The sequence below is a fragment of the Fusarium oxysporum genome, chromosome 5, assembly GCF_000149955.1.
Source record: "Fusarium oxysporum f. sp. lycopersici 4287 chromosome 5, whole genome shotgun sequence".
Classification (NCBI taxonomy): Eukaryota; Fungi; Ascomycota; class Sordariomycetes; order Hypocreales; family Nectriaceae; genus Fusarium; species Fusarium oxysporum.
The window spans coordinates 164,084-179,699 of NC_030990.1; the positions used below are offsets into that span (position 1 = coordinate 164,084).

At 48.3% G+C, this 15,616-nt stretch overlaps 4 protein-coding genes across 23 annotated transcripts; 1 reads left to right on the plus strand and 3 right to left on the minus strand.

The window, feature by feature from the left end:
• Nucleotides 1-235: 235 nt before the first annotated feature.
• FOXG_21864 (uncharacterized protein) lies at nucleotides 236-6,258 on the minus strand. 4 transcript variants are annotated; one of them, XM_018402238.1, is made up of 4 exons: nucleotides 5,995-6,258; nucleotides 4,736-5,945; nucleotides 1,109-4,667; nucleotides 236-1,051 (listed from the first exon to the last, which is right to left on the minus strand). In XM_018402238.1, the coding sequence occupies exon 3, from the start codon at nucleotides 3,934-3,936 to the stop codon at nucleotides 3,505-3,507; it is 432 nt and encodes a 143-aa protein (XP_018255139.1). In that variant the 5' UTR covers nucleotides 3,937-4,667; nucleotides 4,736-5,945; nucleotides 5,995-6,258; the 3' UTR covers nucleotides 236-1,051; nucleotides 1,109-3,504. The 4 variants fall into 4 exon arrangements, with proteins under 4 accessions (XP_018255139.1, XP_018255138.1, XP_018255136.1 ...); XM_018402237.1 differs by having other exon boundaries at nucleotides 1,109-4,682; XM_018402235.1 differs by having other exon boundaries at nucleotides 1,109-5,945.
• Nucleotides 6,259-6,420: 162 nt separating this feature from the next.
• FOXG_15238 (uncharacterized protein) lies at nucleotides 6,421-8,482 on the minus strand. 3 transcript variants are annotated; one of them, XM_018395307.1, is made up of 7 exons: nucleotides 8,210-8,482; nucleotides 8,124-8,157; nucleotides 7,721-8,064; nucleotides 7,492-7,665; nucleotides 7,368-7,442; nucleotides 7,060-7,313; nucleotides 6,421-7,009 (listed from the first exon to the last, which is right to left on the minus strand). In XM_018395307.1, exons 1-7 carry the CDS (start codon nucleotides 8,334-8,336, stop codon nucleotides 6,854-6,856), a joined length of 1,164 nt encoding a protein of 387 aa, XP_018255140.1. In that variant the 5' UTR covers nucleotides 8,337-8,482; the 3' UTR covers nucleotides 6,421-6,853. The 3 variants fall into 3 exon arrangements, with proteins under 3 accessions (XP_018255140.1, XP_018255142.1, XP_018255141.1); XM_018395309.1 differs by having other exon boundaries at nucleotides 7,492-8,064; XM_018395308.1 differs by having other exon boundaries at nucleotides 8,124-8,482.
• A 233-nt stretch (nucleotides 8,483-8,715) lies between these two features.
• On the plus strand, nucleotides 8,716-14,897 carry FOXG_15240 (O-acetylhomoserine (thiol)-lyase). 15 transcript variants are annotated; one of them, XM_018395317.1, is made up of 9 exons: nucleotides 8,716-10,025; nucleotides 10,079-10,472; nucleotides 10,523-10,555; nucleotides 10,700-11,098; nucleotides 11,152-13,148; nucleotides 13,196-13,250; nucleotides 13,306-13,389; nucleotides 13,440-13,799; nucleotides 13,847-14,897. In XM_018395317.1, the coding sequence occupies exons 5-9, from the start codon at nucleotides 13,099-13,101 to the stop codon at nucleotides 14,597-14,599; spliced, it is 1,302 nt and encodes a 433-aa protein (XP_018255157.1). In that variant the 5' UTR covers nucleotides 8,716-10,025; nucleotides 10,079-10,472; nucleotides 10,523-10,555; nucleotides 10,700-11,098; nucleotides 11,152-13,098; the 3' UTR covers nucleotides 14,600-14,897. The 15 variants fall into 15 exon arrangements, with proteins under 15 accessions (XP_018255157.1, XP_018255155.1, XP_018255148.1 ...); XM_018395315.1 differs by having other exon boundaries at nucleotides 8,716-10,555; XM_018395321.1 differs by having other exon boundaries at nucleotides 8,716-10,472; nucleotides 10,523-11,098.
• FOXG_15239 (uncharacterized protein) lies at nucleotides 8,966-12,790 on the minus strand. Its single transcript, XM_018395310.1, has 6 exons — nucleotides 12,200-12,790; nucleotides 12,098-12,150; nucleotides 11,650-12,048; nucleotides 10,067-11,597; nucleotides 9,644-10,014; nucleotides 8,966-9,589 (listed from the first exon to the last, which is right to left on the minus strand). The coding sequence occupies exons 1-6, from the start codon at nucleotides 12,441-12,443 to the stop codon at nucleotides 9,077-9,079; spliced, it is 3,111 nt and encodes a 1,036-aa protein (XP_018255158.1). The 5' UTR covers nucleotides 12,444-12,790; the 3' UTR covers nucleotides 8,966-9,076.
• Nucleotides 14,898-15,616: the final 719 nt, after the last annotated feature.

Consider the following 15,616-nt stretch of genomic DNA (forward strand, 5'->3'; position numbering starts at 1 on the left):
TTGTTCAGTTCGCTTAACACAAGGTCCACACGTAGTCCCTGGAATTCTTTATGCCAAGAAGGCCTCGAACTTATATCATGTTGCGGTTTGCTTGATTATCAGATCTACTGGATGTTCTGCCAATGGCTGAGTCGGGCCGACAGGGTTTAGGCATTCGGTAACTATGTAGCCCGAAGTAACAAGGGCTAGGTCAGTTGCATTCATCCGTCGATCCCGCGTCGTAATTATTGCACATCTCCAAGGACTGCCGAGGCTTGGAGATCTCGGTCGGATGATCTACTCCCCGAGAGTCACGACGACTGGGACAGGCATGCTAACAACAACCAATAAGGACTTCCCGCGGGAGCCCCCTAGCGGTGAGTGTCAAGCCTCATTTCGAAGAGCTCTATGCCGGCATTTGCATCTGGATGCCGTCGTACCGTACCCACGAAGCCACGTACCAGTATCCCGCTAGCGCACAGACTCCCGTACAGATTGAGTTCTGATTGAGGCTGGGTTCACGGACCAACGGGTTTCCTCTTCTACAGAGAGAAGAGTCGCAATGTTAGAGTTTGAGCATGAGTCAAGCCCAATGCGAGTTGGGGTACACGACATATCTGAAATGCATAACTTTCGTGCATTAGTTTGACAGATACAGTCGATTGAAGGCCCCAATCACGTCTCACGAATTGAGCTCACAACAACTTCACCTGACTTGACGATAGAAACTATGGTAGTACTATGCTAGTTAAGAACTGTTATTTCAAATGCCCGTGTTCATATTCCCGTCGTCATGACTGCAAATCTGAGTACTGTGAATCGCTTGTCGTCGAGAAGCCAGCACGAGACGGCATCACGGCACGCCCGGTTGTGAATATGAGTCCTCCGGCTTTGCTCCCATGGAGTGCCTTTGCAACTCGAGTGTCCCGATGGAGAGATAGGTCGAGGTCGGGGTAACGTTGAGCTAAATATTGAGGATAGAAGTGTTTCGCAGACTTGAACTTGGACCTTGACATTGACATAGACTAGGACAACAGTAGAGGCAGTTCAAACTTTGAGGAAGGTATTCCTACTATAAAGCTTTGTCTTAGTTATATTATAGGTATAATTAGTTAAATAGAAATCATACCTTGTATTAAACTTCTTACTTATATAAGTCGCTCCTATACTAAAATCAAATCAGGCCAACAAAGACAACATGTGATAATATCAAGAGACTTCAGTGCCTGTTATCAACCCTTGTATTTTGCGCTGTGTATAGGCTATAAACTCTTCGGACATTGACCGAGCTAGCCTTCCGAAGCCGTTGACTAAAGAATTATAAACAGCTAAAGCAGCTCTTCCTCCCATGGTATCAACAGGTGAGGTTAGTTAATTGCCTTGGCAAAGCAAGCTGAAATAGAATACTATATCAGATATCTCAGTTCTCTGTTTATCCCACTGACTCTACACAGCATATGCACGTTTAAAGTTGTGATAAGTAGATAGGTGGAAAAACAACATGTAATAATTATTCAAAAGAAAGTCAGTGTCGGTGTCTTTCCCCGTCATTAAGACAAAAGCATCTACCCTGTTTGTGTTCATCTGCAGTAGCGCATCGGACGACCCTTGGTGCAGGCACCTCAAAAGGTTAGGAATGCGACGCTCATAAGCAGCTTCAGGGGCTCCGGCTAGACCGGCAAGTGATCAGTGTGCCGTGGGCTACTGACTAGCGACTTACGGGCCGCAGCCGCCCGGTACAAGTCCCCCCCCCCCTGCATCCCAACAGGGTTACATATATGATGGGCAGGGATCTAGGCGAGTCGCGGGCTCGCGAGTCTAGCCTGTCTAGACTTTAGTGGGAGATGCACGTAACTTTGTTCAGTGAGGACATTTGCTGGTCATCCTTGCTGGCTGGAGATTAAGCCTCAGGTGCTGGAGACCAAGGGCGGCCGCGTTGTGAAGAACCTTTGAAGAACCTCAGCGGTTACGAGTGGATGCGACAGATCGCTGCGGACATCGTCTGGGGAAATCCGACTCGTTTGCGAGGATCATTAACAGACGTGGACTTGGCGCAGTGGAGAGCGGAGTTTAGTTTCAGTGACAGCCCGACCGAGGGGAGTTTCCACCATATGCCATTACCAGGTTTATCCTCATGATCCATTTGCTGCTTATGTGCATTATAAGCGGCAACCACCAAAAACGGACTGCATACTATACGCTAGAGCCACGGTGCGCGGAATATTTGTTTCCTCCGCGAACGCGCAGGGTTTGTCCGCAGAATAAGCTTTCGGCTCAGCTGTGAACGGAGCAACACATTTGGCGAGCGAGCTCTATGGGGTTCTCTGTTGATGTTTTATTTCAGACAAGTGGGGGGCCTTTTGCAGTCAGCATGACAAATATGACTGTACTAAACTGTCAAAAAGGACTCAACAGGTGTCAAAATATGCTGATGAGAAGTGAGCGGGTACAGCACCAAGACCTGCTGAAGCGAGAAAAAAAAAAAGTGCGGAAACCGAACCGTTTCTGATGAATCCACTTGAACTGCCAAAAGGGTTTGGATCGCATCGCGTTGGAATTCTCAGGCAGTTGAGAAGGATTTCGGTTACTTTTTTATAGTGGGTCAACAGCGTCGATTGACTACCGCAGCCGCATTTACTCGCTTATAATCTCGCAGAGACTAGAGACAATGAGAGAGAGTGCGGCATCGGCGGAGGAAGCCCGGGTCTGAAACAAGCACGTCACTCGCATCCAAGCCCGTCTTTAGACTACAGTAGCTCATCTTGCTTACTCTTTTTAGTGTCAAAAAAAAAGTCTTGACTGTAAGGCTGAGGCGCCGTTTGATCTCTACAGTCACGCCCTGGAACCTTGATAACACGCCACATCTCACGCCCTCACCCTTGTCAAGGTTCAAAACGTTCGTTCTTGAGATTACGCATGCAGAGGGCACGTTGTTCAAAGCTAAACAGGTGCCGACTCTCTTTTTTGCAACGCAACCCCGCGTGCTCGTTAAGGCTTCCAATGGGTGTGTGCCACTTACGTGTACGTACCATGACAGCTGCAAGAACGCAACTCGTCAAAGCTTATGGCCCATCCTGGACCTAGCAATTGTGGCTGCATGTCCTGTCCGTTTAAAGGATTCTCTTCTCTCCGCTTTCACGGGACACGGGGATTGTTTGATTTGCTAGGATTTTTCGTCATCGTGGGAGATTTCGCCTGCAAGAAACGCGGGATGCCGCTGACTTGAGTGCATGGAGGTGACTGATATTCTATCAGATATAGAATAAAGCCGAAGCACCAGTTTTCTTTTCTTCTTCTCACTTCTTTGACATATTATACATACTCCATGCCCCATCTCTTTCCAGTCTTTTCCGGGATCATCAGGATAACGGTTTCCTTTCTTTTTACTGCTCCCACTTTGACATACACTGCTACCTGCTTACTCGGTCTAAAGATGGCTGGCGACTTTTCTAACAGAGCACCTTGGAAGCGCTCGGCATGTGATCGCTGCCGCGCACAGAAGCTGCGATGTCACCGAGATTCAGGTCACTCAACAGACGCATGTCTTAGATGCCTCAAATCTGGCATCGAATGTGTCACCAGCAAGGCACGTCCAACAGGTCGTCCCCCCTCAAGACAGGTGCAGCCAACCGTTTCAGTTGAGCAAGGTGATACCAGCTCGTCGTCACACACCACAGACTCTTCACCCTCAGCCGGTGGCACAGACATCAACAGCATGATGAACTTTGAGTATGATTTGTCGCTGGACAACATCTTGGACAGCATTGGGATGCAACATTCCGATTTCATCGTCAATGACAATATCCTCGTCGACATCTCCCCCCTGTCGTCCCAATCGACGAGCCAACACAGCGTTGCACAGGCACAGACAGTGGACCCCAGCACCATCCAATCGACAACGTCGTACCAGTTCAACAGCCTACCGAGTACCAGTTCCATGGACTCTGCCTTACCCATAAGAAGCGATCATGTTGAGCTACTTCTGTCAAGGCTGCATTCGAAATTGTCTGCCCAGCTCTACTCCATCAGATCGTCGCCATGGGACGTAAAGGGTACCCTGAACCTTTCCTTGGCCCATCAGGGTATTGGTCAAGATTTTGAAAACTGCGAGTCCCATCCTCTAGTCCAGGTATCACAAGCTTGCACTGAGCTCGAGAAGCTCTTGTCTGGCCTTCGCGCCCCCGCATCTGCTGAGCATACGCCCTCATCATTTTCGTACACGCCAGCAGTGCCACCGCGGTTACGCACAACACAGCTTCTCATTGCACTTTCGTGCTACATACAAATTGTTTCAATCTATGGTATCATATTCTCAAAAGTGTTCGACTACCTCCTCAGCACCTCCAAGACGTCAATTGGCTCATATCAATCATCCCCATTGACTCTTTACATCGGAGGTCTTCCTATTCCTCCCAATGAAACATTATCTGGAAATCTGCTCGTTCACCTCATCGAGCACCAGCTACACCAAATTGAACAGCTCATGGGCCTGCCAGAGCATTATAGAGTATCTTCTAGAGCTAAAGACACCAAAGATGGAGAATTGGGGTTATTCGGGAGTCAGCACAGTCAGTCTCTGCTTAATGCGGCGATACAGCTGGGAGAAGATAGAGACGGAAACCATGACGACATAAGATGCGTCCGGGCATTAAAGGTAGTGATGCGCCAGATTAAAGATTTTTAGACACCTGTTTATAGAAGTTCTGGGGGTTTGTTCAAAAAGATTGCTATAGATTCCTAATAGAGTAAAACTTACAAGTCTAAAGATTCAGATGGCTCACGTGTTTGAACTGGTGATCGATCTAGCGAACTCTCTGGTTTGGCTGAATCGTCGTGAATAATAATTGTGCCGTACCCTTTCATCCCGTGGGAGCGTAATCCTGGTTGCCCAGGACTTTTGTGGTGGTGGTGAGAGATGACTCGTGGTGTCAGCATTGTGTGGGATTCGCCGGTGATCTCGGAGGAGCTGTTTCAGATTATTGAAGAGCAAGAAGACGTTTTTGGGGAAACGAAGAGTAAATATTCTCATGAGAATAACAGAAATCGTGCTCGATAATTGCCATGGCATAATATATTTATACCATAGCCTCTTTTGTTGGACCTCAATCACGTTAACATGATCACTTCTCCATGTGATCTTCATCTCAGCCTCCAAATTCCGTCAACGGGGAGTTTGAGTTTACTCGATTTTCGCCGAAAATCCGCTCGGAAATTAAGCCAGATGGCTCCACTTGGCATTCAGGAACATGTGAGACGAACGGGATTAGCAGAGAGCAGCGGCATTCGAGTCTGCTAAACCCGCGGGCATTAGAGGAACATGCAGAGTAACCTCAACAGGGATATGAGCATGTTCCTGTGACAAATTCGATATGTCATAATACGTCACAACACCCATTGCCGTAAGCAACACATGCCGAGCAAGGATGAAACAAAACCCTCATAGAACATTATCAGATTCACGTTACGAGTGCATCGAGAAGGAATCCTTCAACGGCAACAATCCGAGTTGGTGAAATCCTTTGCTGACTTTACCTGCCGTACTTCCATTAGTCTTGGATCTGACTACAGCATCTACTGGCCATTCGTGAGCTGCCGCTTATCACCACCCGTGGAGCTGCGACGTATGTCCAAGGCACAGCAGAGACTCAGCTTCCCAAAACGGCCATGAACTGACGCTCAAAGCAAGGTATGGTAACACCAGTTTAAGAACACGACTTGCCTGTTTTATCAGATCTCTCTTTTTGTCCGCTAGTCTTAGCGAGTCTTAGTGGGATAATTCCGCGCATGTAACGCAACCAACTCTACCGGTTCATACCGGTATGCGCACCCCCCACTCTACAGAGTTCGATTCTGGAAATTCGAATAATATCACCATTTCCCGTAGTCGCCAATGGCGCCATACGGACCGAGCCTTCCGATGACGCATTTCGGCCGAAAAGACCACAGGGTCGACACAACATCCCACACTAAATATGTAAGTAAACCAGGTTTGAGCGGCATTGGGGGACTCAGCACTAAAAGATGACGGCAGCGCTGTCCCCGACTAAATGCCGGTACTGAAAAGGATCGCGATTTCGGAGGATTGGCACAAACCAACCTAACGAACGTGTTTGCCAAGGTGTCAGTAGCGGATGATCTGCCGTGCCAAGGTCCAGGTTTATACCGTGACTATCAAGGTGCTGACTTGGCAAGACGGTTCAGAACCGATATCGATAACGTCGGCGGCAGATTAGAACACTGATGTTGGAGGTCCCGGCCTTACGTCAAGGTGACTGACGTTATGCTAAGTAAATTGAGTAATAGCCTTTGACGTTCCAACCGGCTTTTTAAGTTAAGCTTTAAGCTAAAATTAATCGCGATATGTGTAAAGTCGTAATTGGCCAGAAGCGGAGGCTCTGCGGATTGACTTGAAGAAGTTACGATTCATAATTCCCGCGTCAACAAACGTTCAAGATTAATGCCGTCTGCTTTGCTTGAGACGTGCCACTTGTAACCCTCATTCATGCTGCCACTTGCACGCTGACTGACAGTATCACTTTGACTTCTTTGCCACGTATTCATAGTCAAAATCTGTTTATTGAAGATGATCCAAGTATGTTACCCTAAACTCATATCACAGATATGCTTCGCGGCGCTACCCAGGTGATACGAGAGGTCCTGCTGTTCGCAATGTCTGAATAGCTTAAAATCCACCAGCAGTGGCCAATATGAGGCGACACTGTCCGTAGACCTGCAGTCTTTGCATTAAGGAGGCGGAGAGGGAACAAAAAGGGCGTCACGGATCCTGAATTAAATGCAGCAAGTGGATCACCATTGTATTTCAAAGCTACCTCTATTTTATCCCATCACCGTCGTCTTTGTTAAATTCTTGCTTCTAATATACACTCTCCAAGACGCCTTTTGCGTTCAAGATAGACAGATGAGCCGGGGTGATATCGCTAATCTTGCTGCATCCAGCAAGTCCCATGCACAGCTTGAACTCGTTGATCAGCAAGTCAAGGGCCAAACCAACACCGTTGGAGCCGTCATACTGCAGCATTCATTAGTTCTTGTATCAGAATTGGCAGTTGGAAAACTTACAGCTAGACCCCATATGGCGATTCTGCCGACAAAGACAAAGTCTGCACCGAGCGCAACAGCCTTGAAAATATCAGAGCCACGTCGGAAGCCACCATCGATGGCAATGCGCGTCTTGCCCTTGGCAATAGGTGCAATTTCACGGAGGATATCGATTGTTGCTGGAGTAGTGTCCAGCTGTCGACCTCCATGGTTGGAGATGATGATACCATCAACACCCTGCTCAATGGCAATCTGTGCATCTAGGGGAGAAGTAACTAGACGACGTTTTAGTCAGTATGGGTCTTGGCTATCAACATTTGCGCACTCACCTCCCTTGACCCAAATTTCAAGGTCAGTCTGGCTTTTCATCCATGCAATCTTCTCTTCCCAAGTAGCAGCTGTATCTTGAGGAAATTAGTGAGGGCAACCTCCGATGAAACATCAATCACATACCAAAAGACAGGTCAGGAATACCGCCACCTAGTCCACCAGATCCTGACTGGGTCTGAGCGCTCAAGTTAGGAAAGCTAAATCCTGGAGGGATGCTGAAGCCATTTCGAAGATCATCCAATCTCCTGCCAAACATGGGAGCATCCACAGTCAACACGACAGCTTTGTACCCGGCAGCTGGAGAAAATTCATCAATAAGGTTGTTTAGCGAGATGCAAGTACAAAAGCTGACCTTTGGCACGGCTGAGAAGATTGGTGGTGATCTGCCGATTCTTGAACGGGCTAACCTGAATGGCATAGGGCGTCGATCCATCAGAACTCTGTCCAGATACATCCTCAAGGGTATCGTTTGACAGAGCTGATAGAATCATGGGTACGTTTCGTGCAGCACAAGCCTTCGACGTTCCAACCTCTCCATCAGCATGCGCAAGACGATGCATCGCCGAGGGAGAGACACCGAGAGGCAAAGCTGCCTTGGTGCCCCAGAGGGTAGTAGTCATATCAATGTTTGAAACATTACGGAGAACGCGAGGACGAAGCAAGTATCGGTCAAACGCAGCCTCATTACTCGCGAGACTAAGTCCGCGTAAGTGTTTCAGGAACCGAAAGCTTAAAAGGGTTTGAGTGTAACTTACGTGATGTTGTCCATGGCCCCGCCGTTGTAGTAGTCTGCAAGCATTAGCTGACGATGCCGAGATCGGAGGGCTATGTTTGTGCGCACCTCTGTACATCTGAGACATCTTGTCCGATGCGGCCTGCTTGAGGTCCTGGATAGAGAAGATTTGCGGCTTGGAGGATGTGGCGTCAGACATCTTGGCGGGTTGAATGGGCAAATTGGTACGAGACATGAATCACGGTGTTTTGTAAATGAATCCCTCAAGTAACATTCAAATTCGCTGTAATGGGTAGTATTCAGGTTTATATGACAAGTTTTACGAATGCAACACTAAACGCCAACTCAACAGATGATATTCAACGAAGACATCGTATGTTCAAATCGGTTGCATTACAGTAAATCTTCCGAAACTCAATCATGATATACAGAGTCTCTCCGACGGAAGCCGGCTCAACAGATTGACTTCCGGGGCCGTATTAGCCTCCGAAAGACAACCTGCTCATGTGGGTCGGGTCATGCAATGTCGGACGTCCGATCTCACCCTGAGCCCGGATAAGTCGGGAGACTTCCGTAAGCTAATGCACAAGTCAGGACACTAGTCGGAAAGTTATTTTTATCTTTTACATCTAATCAATCATAACTGATCTTTGCCGCATAGAGAGACTTCCTTACGATGCTGACTCTCAATGCCATAACCCAATCAAGTTTGAAGGATCGCGGCGACGGGTCCCGAACGAAAATGGCCAAGTGCTGACATGTCGATCATGATATTGTCTGACAGTGTTTTCGTATCTTTCTTTTGTAATAGTATTATGTCATTGTAGATGTCGTTGGTTCAAGATAGATAGATATTATTCACAAGTAGGCAGACACGTAATATTAATATTTCTCACCGTGTCATCAAAAGATTTAATAAATGTCATATTGATAAGGAACAATTTCTTCATCTAAATGACTGACATAAAGCTAAACTCAATATCCCCATTGTTTCAACCAAGTGTCAAACCAAGCTGATGATACAGGCTCCATGCAGGCCAAGAAAGAACTCTGTGCCAACGTGTTTGCCTTGGCCCATTCAAGACCCCGAGATCCCTCTTTTCCAGAGGCCAGCATCTCAAAGAAGGCCAACAACTTGAGACCACTTTGAGCCCTTATCGCAGTCTCGGATGATCCTTCACTGACTTCCTTCACGATGGTCTTCTCAGCACCTCGCAAACGGCTGATCCATTCTTGTAGCGGAATGATCTCAAACGTATCTGAAAAAGAAGCCTCGAGACGAGCTTTGAGACCAGGCAAGCTGTCTGTCCAGCTGGGTGTTCGGGGGTTAAGTAGATTGTAGTAATTCTCCTGTCCTACGACTGGGTTCACGGGGACGACGAGTTGTCCAATGACTTCGGTTAGGAGATCAATGGGGATCCAGTCCAAAATGCTTGCAGAACCAAGATCTAGTGGCAGAGCTCGAAGATGCGCTGAAGCGTCGATAATCTTGGAGACCGTGTTAGTTGGACAGGAAACGATGCAGAACGAGTGAAAACTTACAGCTGGAACCCAATCACGTCGAGTCCATATGCTACCCTCGCCAAGCGTCTTGACGGGGCCAGCTACTTGGCCAACTCGTAGGATCGAGAGACTCAAGACACCAGATCGCGCAGCCTTGCTAAGCAAGTGCTCAGCAACAAGCTTAGATGACCCATACCCATTGATCGGTGCATCAAATCGGGGAATGCTTGCTTCTGGTACAGGGCCTAAGAGGTCAGACGGCCAGTTCATGGCAGCACTGATAGACGATACGAAGAAGAAGCGGATCTTCTGACGAGACTCTCGGCAGACGTCGACAAGACTCTTAAGACCGATGAACTGAGGCTCGAAGGAGGAGAGAGGGAGATTAAAGTTGACCTCCCAAGCGTTATCTATAGTCAAGGTTAGCTTCTAGTAAATGGTTATATGAGGTAACGGACTTACGTATGATAGCAGTGGCTTCATTCTTGATCTCCTCAAGACCGTCCTGACTCAATCCGAGGTTCTCTGAGGCGACATCGTAACGAACAAACTTGGCCTTGCTTTTCCAGCTCGATGAAAGGCCTTTGGACTTGGCCGAGTCTACCTGACGTTGGAAGGCGTCGGCGCTGCGGTTCAAGCACCAAACCTTGGCAACCTTGTCGTTGTTACAAAGAACATCAAGCAGATACGAACCAATCTCTCCAGTTGTACCGGTGAGAACAATATGCTCCTTCGCCTCGCGAGGTGGTTCGAAAGCCTGAGCGTACTTGGCAAGCATCTCCCGAGTAACTTCGCTGTGATGAACCTTGTCCTGAGGGCCATGTTCAAGATGAGACCAAACCGTATGGGCGAGCTGAGAGATGGTTGGGTTGGTATAGATAGTACCCGCCTCTACTTCAAGTGGCTGATCGAAGGCAGAACTGAGAAGTCCGGCTAGTCGGATGACATGAAGTGAGTCGAAACCTCTGGTGAAGATGTTGTCATCGTCCTTGAGGTCAACCAAACCGGACACGGTCTCAATTGCCTCTCGAATGCCAGAACGGACTACATCTTCCGTTGTTCCGTTGATGTGAACAGAAGGCTTACCATGAGTAGACCTGTCGTAGATTGCGTTGATGTCGGCAGTGAATGCTTTTTCTGTCTCATTGCGAGCGAGAGTTCCCTTTGGAGTACGAGGAAACGGAGTTCGAACGATCTTGACAAAATCACGGTGGATCTGAGCGAACGCTGGAAGAGACTTGTTAACTTCTTCAAACGTTGGCCAGACGTTGTCGGTGATGATGTCGTCTGACTTGTCGAGGCTGTTCTCGTCCGGGTATAGGAGGGCAGCTGTCTGGAAACGGCCACGGCCAGTGAGGTAAGCGGCAGCAATCCATGGGTGGCTGATAAGCTTTCCTTCAGCAGCAAGTGGGTTGAACTTCTCCCCGTTGGATAGGATGATCAAATCATCACGTCGCATCTCGTACTTCCAGAGATCAGGGTGTTTCGGGTGTCGTGAGTACAGGTCCTTCGTCTCCCAGATATCAAGCTCAGGGAACGTCTTGAAGACAGGTTGAGTCGCAGAAAGTTTGGGGTTCTGAACAAACACCAGCTCAGACAGGTCTTCGGAGTAAGGGCGCATCTCGACACCTGTTCTTGGGTGGAAGTAGTAGTAAGCCCACTCATCAGGGTGCGTGACGACAGACGCAAGCCACTGGCCCTCTGTCATTCCCATGGTTTGCATGATGGGTACACGCGGGTGGATCAAGTCGCCGACAGACTGAGGAATAGGTCCTCCAGCTGACGTGATGAATTTGAGTTTCGAGAGCTTCTCGAGTACGCGGGGTGACTTGGAGATATCCTGTAGGACACTAGGCGAGATAAAGGCTGAGTCGAGTGAGATGTGGTCAAGCGCGTCTTCTATAACGTGCTGCATGATCGGTCCTACAGACGGGAGAACAACGGTCCAGTTGAAGAAGACGGCTGAGTACAGACCAAGGCAGATTCCAGCAACCTTAGATACACACATCAGAGCCTGGCTTCAGATACAAGAAAACGAGACTTACGTGGAAGAGGGGCATAGCGCACAACTGTCTCGTGCCAGTCCATTCAACACCAGTCGGCCTCTTCCCATTCGTAGGCTCCATCAAGTGGAAGCCATCAACAGTAGCAGCAGTCTCGAGGTACACTGGCACCAGTTTAGGCAGGCCAGTAGAGCCGGAGGTGTGAAGCAGTGCCAGCACGTCCGACTTTCCTTCATTCCAGGATTTCTGGTAGACATAGGGCTTGACGGGTGTTGGATCTAGGAGCTGGGGTAATTCAGGGGCTTCAACACTTGGAATCTGGAGGTCTTGGAGGAATTCATGGTGATCCAAGCCAGATGAGGCGATCCAGAACTCACAGCCAGACTGTTTGATAAGTGATACGTGCCCTTCAACACTGTTGCGTGGTGACGAGAGTAACAGCTAATCAGTTAGACACTACCTAACGGATGAGATATTCATGGGATCTTACTCTATGTCCCAGCTTTGTGGAAGCAATCATCATGATGAAGTATCTCAGGTCATCTAATGCCCATCAGCAGCTGCCTGCAGTAGAATAGCAAAGTCAACTTACTTTGACCAATGTACGCAATTGTCCTGGGCCCCGCTGGCGATCCAAGTTGGGAGTCGAGCCACCCGCAAAGCCGGTTAATAGAGTTGGCAAAGATCTTGGTGTTGACTTCATCATATCCTTGCGAAGGTTGACCGTTGCGGGGAGTGTAGAAAAGCACGCGATCAGGCTCGTCCCGTGCTATCTCGTCGATTAAAACGGGAAGCAGCCTGTGGCCGTAAGCGGGCAAATGGGAGATTGAACCCATGGCGTTGGCAGAATACTTTGCAAGAGAGTAGAGAGAATAATGCTTGCTTTGCTTTCTTCTGCATAGAGAAATTGTGACTATGCAGGGTCTGGCTTCAACGCAATACTAATCGAGCTAGAAACGTGCCTTGGGCCTTATCTTACTTGTACAATCCCTTCTTACAATGATACTAAATGCTACGCTTGAGCTGAAACTCGGACCTCGTTAGCAAACCGAGGTTGTTGATATGCACGTTACTTAACAAGCAACCGAACGGAACCTTTTCTCGGCCACATTCCGCGATCTTCCAATAACTTCACTCCGTCGTATTCATACTTCGAATCAGCATAAGTTGCATCATCACGCAGATGAATGCGATTGGTCATCGGAAGCTTTGCGGGGACCGGACCGGAGCTGACGTGCATGAGCTTCCAGGGGGAAGTGTCCGATTGCTCCACTCGGCGGCGTTCGGTAACGGAGCCGGACTGTAAGATCGTGGCCGATCTGACAATACGAAATTTAGTTTGAGCTGAGTAAAGGCCTTTAAAACGATTCGAAAATGTGTATCATATTAAAGACCTGTCTCGAACGATATTCTCCTCTGACCAGTACAACACTAGCAGGCTTTCTCTTTCCCTCTCTTGTGCTTCATATCCTTGAACAAAAGTAATTCAAAATGGCAGAACAAGTCTTTCAGAACTTTGAGACCCTTCAGCTCCATGCTGGGTATGACTCCCGTGGATATCGTCTCGTCAAAAGCTAACATTTTGCAGTTACACGCCGGATCCTCACACACGGTCCACTGCTGTTCCCATCTATGCGACATCTGTTAGTCGTTTCCAAACCTATGCTTCGGTAGACCCAGCATCTAACTCTTAGTTAGAGCTACACTTTTAACGATTCTGCTCATGGCGCCCGTCTTTTCGGCCTCAAGGAGCTCGGCAACATCTACAGCCGTCTTATGAACGTAAGCGATACTGAATGACCTTTTGACTATTAGACTGACCTTCAGCATAGCCTACTGTTGATGTATTCGAGAAGCGAATTGCTGCTCTAGAAGGCGGCATTGCCGCTGCTGCAACCTCATCAGGTCAAGCCGCCCAGTTCCTCACCATCGCCACTCTCGCCAAGGCCGGTGATAACATTGTTGCCAGCTCGCATTTGTACGGTGGCACGTACAACCAACTCAACGTGCTACTTCCCCGATTTGGTATCAAGACCAAGTTTGTGCGAAGCGGCAAGCTTGAGGACTATGCTGCTGCTATTGATGATCAGACCCGTGCCATTTATGTCGAGAGCATGAGTAACCCTGATTACGTTGTGCCCGACTTTGAAGGAATCGCCAAGATCGCACATGAGCACGGTATTCCCCTTGTTGTAAGTTGGTCGTTCCTATTTCGTTGAACAGAACTGACTGGAGTAAGGTCGACAACACTCTAGGCGCAGGTGGCTACTATATTCGACCCATTGAGCATGGCGCCGATATTGTTGTCCACTCTGCCACCAAGTGGATTGGCGGTCACGGCACTACAATTGGTGGTGTGATTGTCGACAGCGGCCGCTTCAACTGGAACAAGCACTCAGAGCGCTTCCCTGAGATGGTTGAGCCTTCACCCTCGTATCACGGTTTGAAGTACTGGGAGGCTTTCGGCCCTGCTACCTTCATTACTCGAATCCGCGTTGAGATGCTTCGAGACATCGGCGCTTGTCTCAGCCCCTTCTCCGCACAGCAACTCCTCCTCGGTATCGAGACTCTCGGTCTCCGAGCGGAGCGACATGCGCAAAACACAGAGAAGTTGGCCAAGTACTTTGAGTCGAGCCCCAATGTGAGCTGGGTTCTCTGGCCTGGTTCCGAGTCTCACCCAACATACGCACAAGCCAAGAAGTATCTCACACGAGGATTCGGCGCTATGCTAAGTATTGGAGTCAAGGGAGATGCTTCAGCTGGAAGCAAGGTCGTTGATGGTCTCAAGCTCGTGTCTAACCTTGCCAACGTGGGTGACGCTAAGAGCCTTGCTATTCACCCTTGGTCGACTACACATGAGCAACTGTCTGAGGATGAGAGGCTGGCTTCTGGTGTGACGGAGGATATGATTCGTATCTCTGTTGGTATTGAGCATGTTGATGATATCATTGCCGATTTCGAGCAGTCTTTCCAGAAGGCTTATGGATCTTAGTGTCGCGGTAGTCTTGGTGGGCCTTGCGGTCAGATAGATAGAGCGTGGCGGGAAAAGATGCAATATATATACATCTCAATGTGTTCGCTTATCTTAGAGGTTGATGCAAGTCTTGATTTGGAATATAACCGTACCAATCGTAGCTCTACTGAGTGCCTATGTATGGATCAATGGCTAGGGAACGAATTGCATGACATCACTTGAGTCGAACCGAGCTTGGGTAGAAATACAGATTGCCCTCAAAGACCCAAAGTGAAATGACACGAGATCACACATAATCGGAGAGAAAATTCCGCGCTATAGTGCCGCCATGTACTAGTATTAGCTACACGGGAGTACCGAAGATGAGTGTTTTAATTAACGGATTTTGTTATAGGCTGATGAAAGGTTTAATAAATAATGCTTGCATCATGTTCCATTCACCCTATAGCTCTGGCTATGTCCCATCTTCTCTGCCATAAAAGAACAACTTAGCCATAGGAACCCTCAAAGTTCAGTGAACTTCTATCCCTGAGTTATTGTAATAGTCCCATGCGATATATTTATGAGTACACAGCTAAAATGGTACCTGCCTATACATGACTGTGACAATACTACTGAGTGCGAGGTGTGTTGCAACATAACAACAAACGGTTTGGACAGCTCAAGGAACAGCCTTGTATTCAACGGCATTGTCCACTACTACGCGATCATCGAGGAACTATCGTTGCACATGGGACAGCTACGTCCAGGGACACAAATCTTAGGCATCGGCAGCCTTGGCTGGACGGGTCCGAGGACCGAAGGCAAGGAAGATACGGAGACCGGAGCTCCACCATAAACTTCCGCCGCCGAAGGCACTAAACGGATGCCGATGATCCTTGCACGAGTTGAACCATGACCAATCGGAAGACGAGACCCGAGAATAGCCATTCGCTAACCCACTGAAGCATAAGCTTCCGTTATTCTGTAATTCCGCAGAAATAATAACACTAAAACTTTACTTTACATTGTGACCGGACAAATGCGAGAATTAAA

Bases quoted from the DNA above. Each gene is read 5' to 3' on its own strand.
- FOXG_15240 (XM_018395318.1), top strand. From the start codon at position 13,099: ATGGCAGAACAAGTCTTTCAGAACTTTGAGACCCTTCAGCTCCATGCT. The intron at 13,251-13,305 runs GTTAGTCGTTTC...ACTCTTAGTTAG, and splicing joins TTCCCATCTATGCGACATCT to AGCTACACTTTTAACGATTC. The intron at 13,390-13,439 runs GTAAGCGATACT...CCTTCAGCATAG, and splicing joins TCTACAGCCGTCTTATGAAC to CCTACTGTTGATGTATTCGA.
- FOXG_15239 (XM_018395310.1), bottom strand. From the start codon at position 12,443: ATGGGTTCAATCTCCCATTTGCCCGCTTACGGCCACAGGCTGCTTCCC. The intron at 12,151-12,199 runs GTAAGTTGACTT...GATGGGCATTAG, and splicing joins AATTGCGTACATTGGTCAAA to ATGACCTGAGATACTTCATC. The intron at 11,598-11,649 runs GTAAGTCTCGTT...TGTGTATCTAAG, and splicing joins GCGCTATGCCCCTCTTCCAC to GTTGCTGGAATCTGCCTTGG.
- FOXG_21864 (XM_018402238.1), bottom strand. From the start codon at position 3,936: ATGGGTAAGGCAGAGTCCATGGAACTGGTACTCGGTAGGCTGTTGAAC.
- FOXG_15238 (XM_018395307.1), bottom strand. From the start codon at position 8,336: ATGTCTCGTACCAATTTGCCCATTCAACCCGCCAAGATGTCTGACGCC. The intron at 8,065-8,123 runs GTAAGTTACACT...ACGCGGACTTAG, and splicing joins GGGGCCATGGACAACATCAC to TCTCGCGAGTAATGAGGCTG. The intron at 7,443-7,491 runs GTATGTGATTGA...AATTTCCTCAAG, and splicing joins TATTCCTGACCTGTCTTTTG to ATACAGCTGCTACTTGGGAA.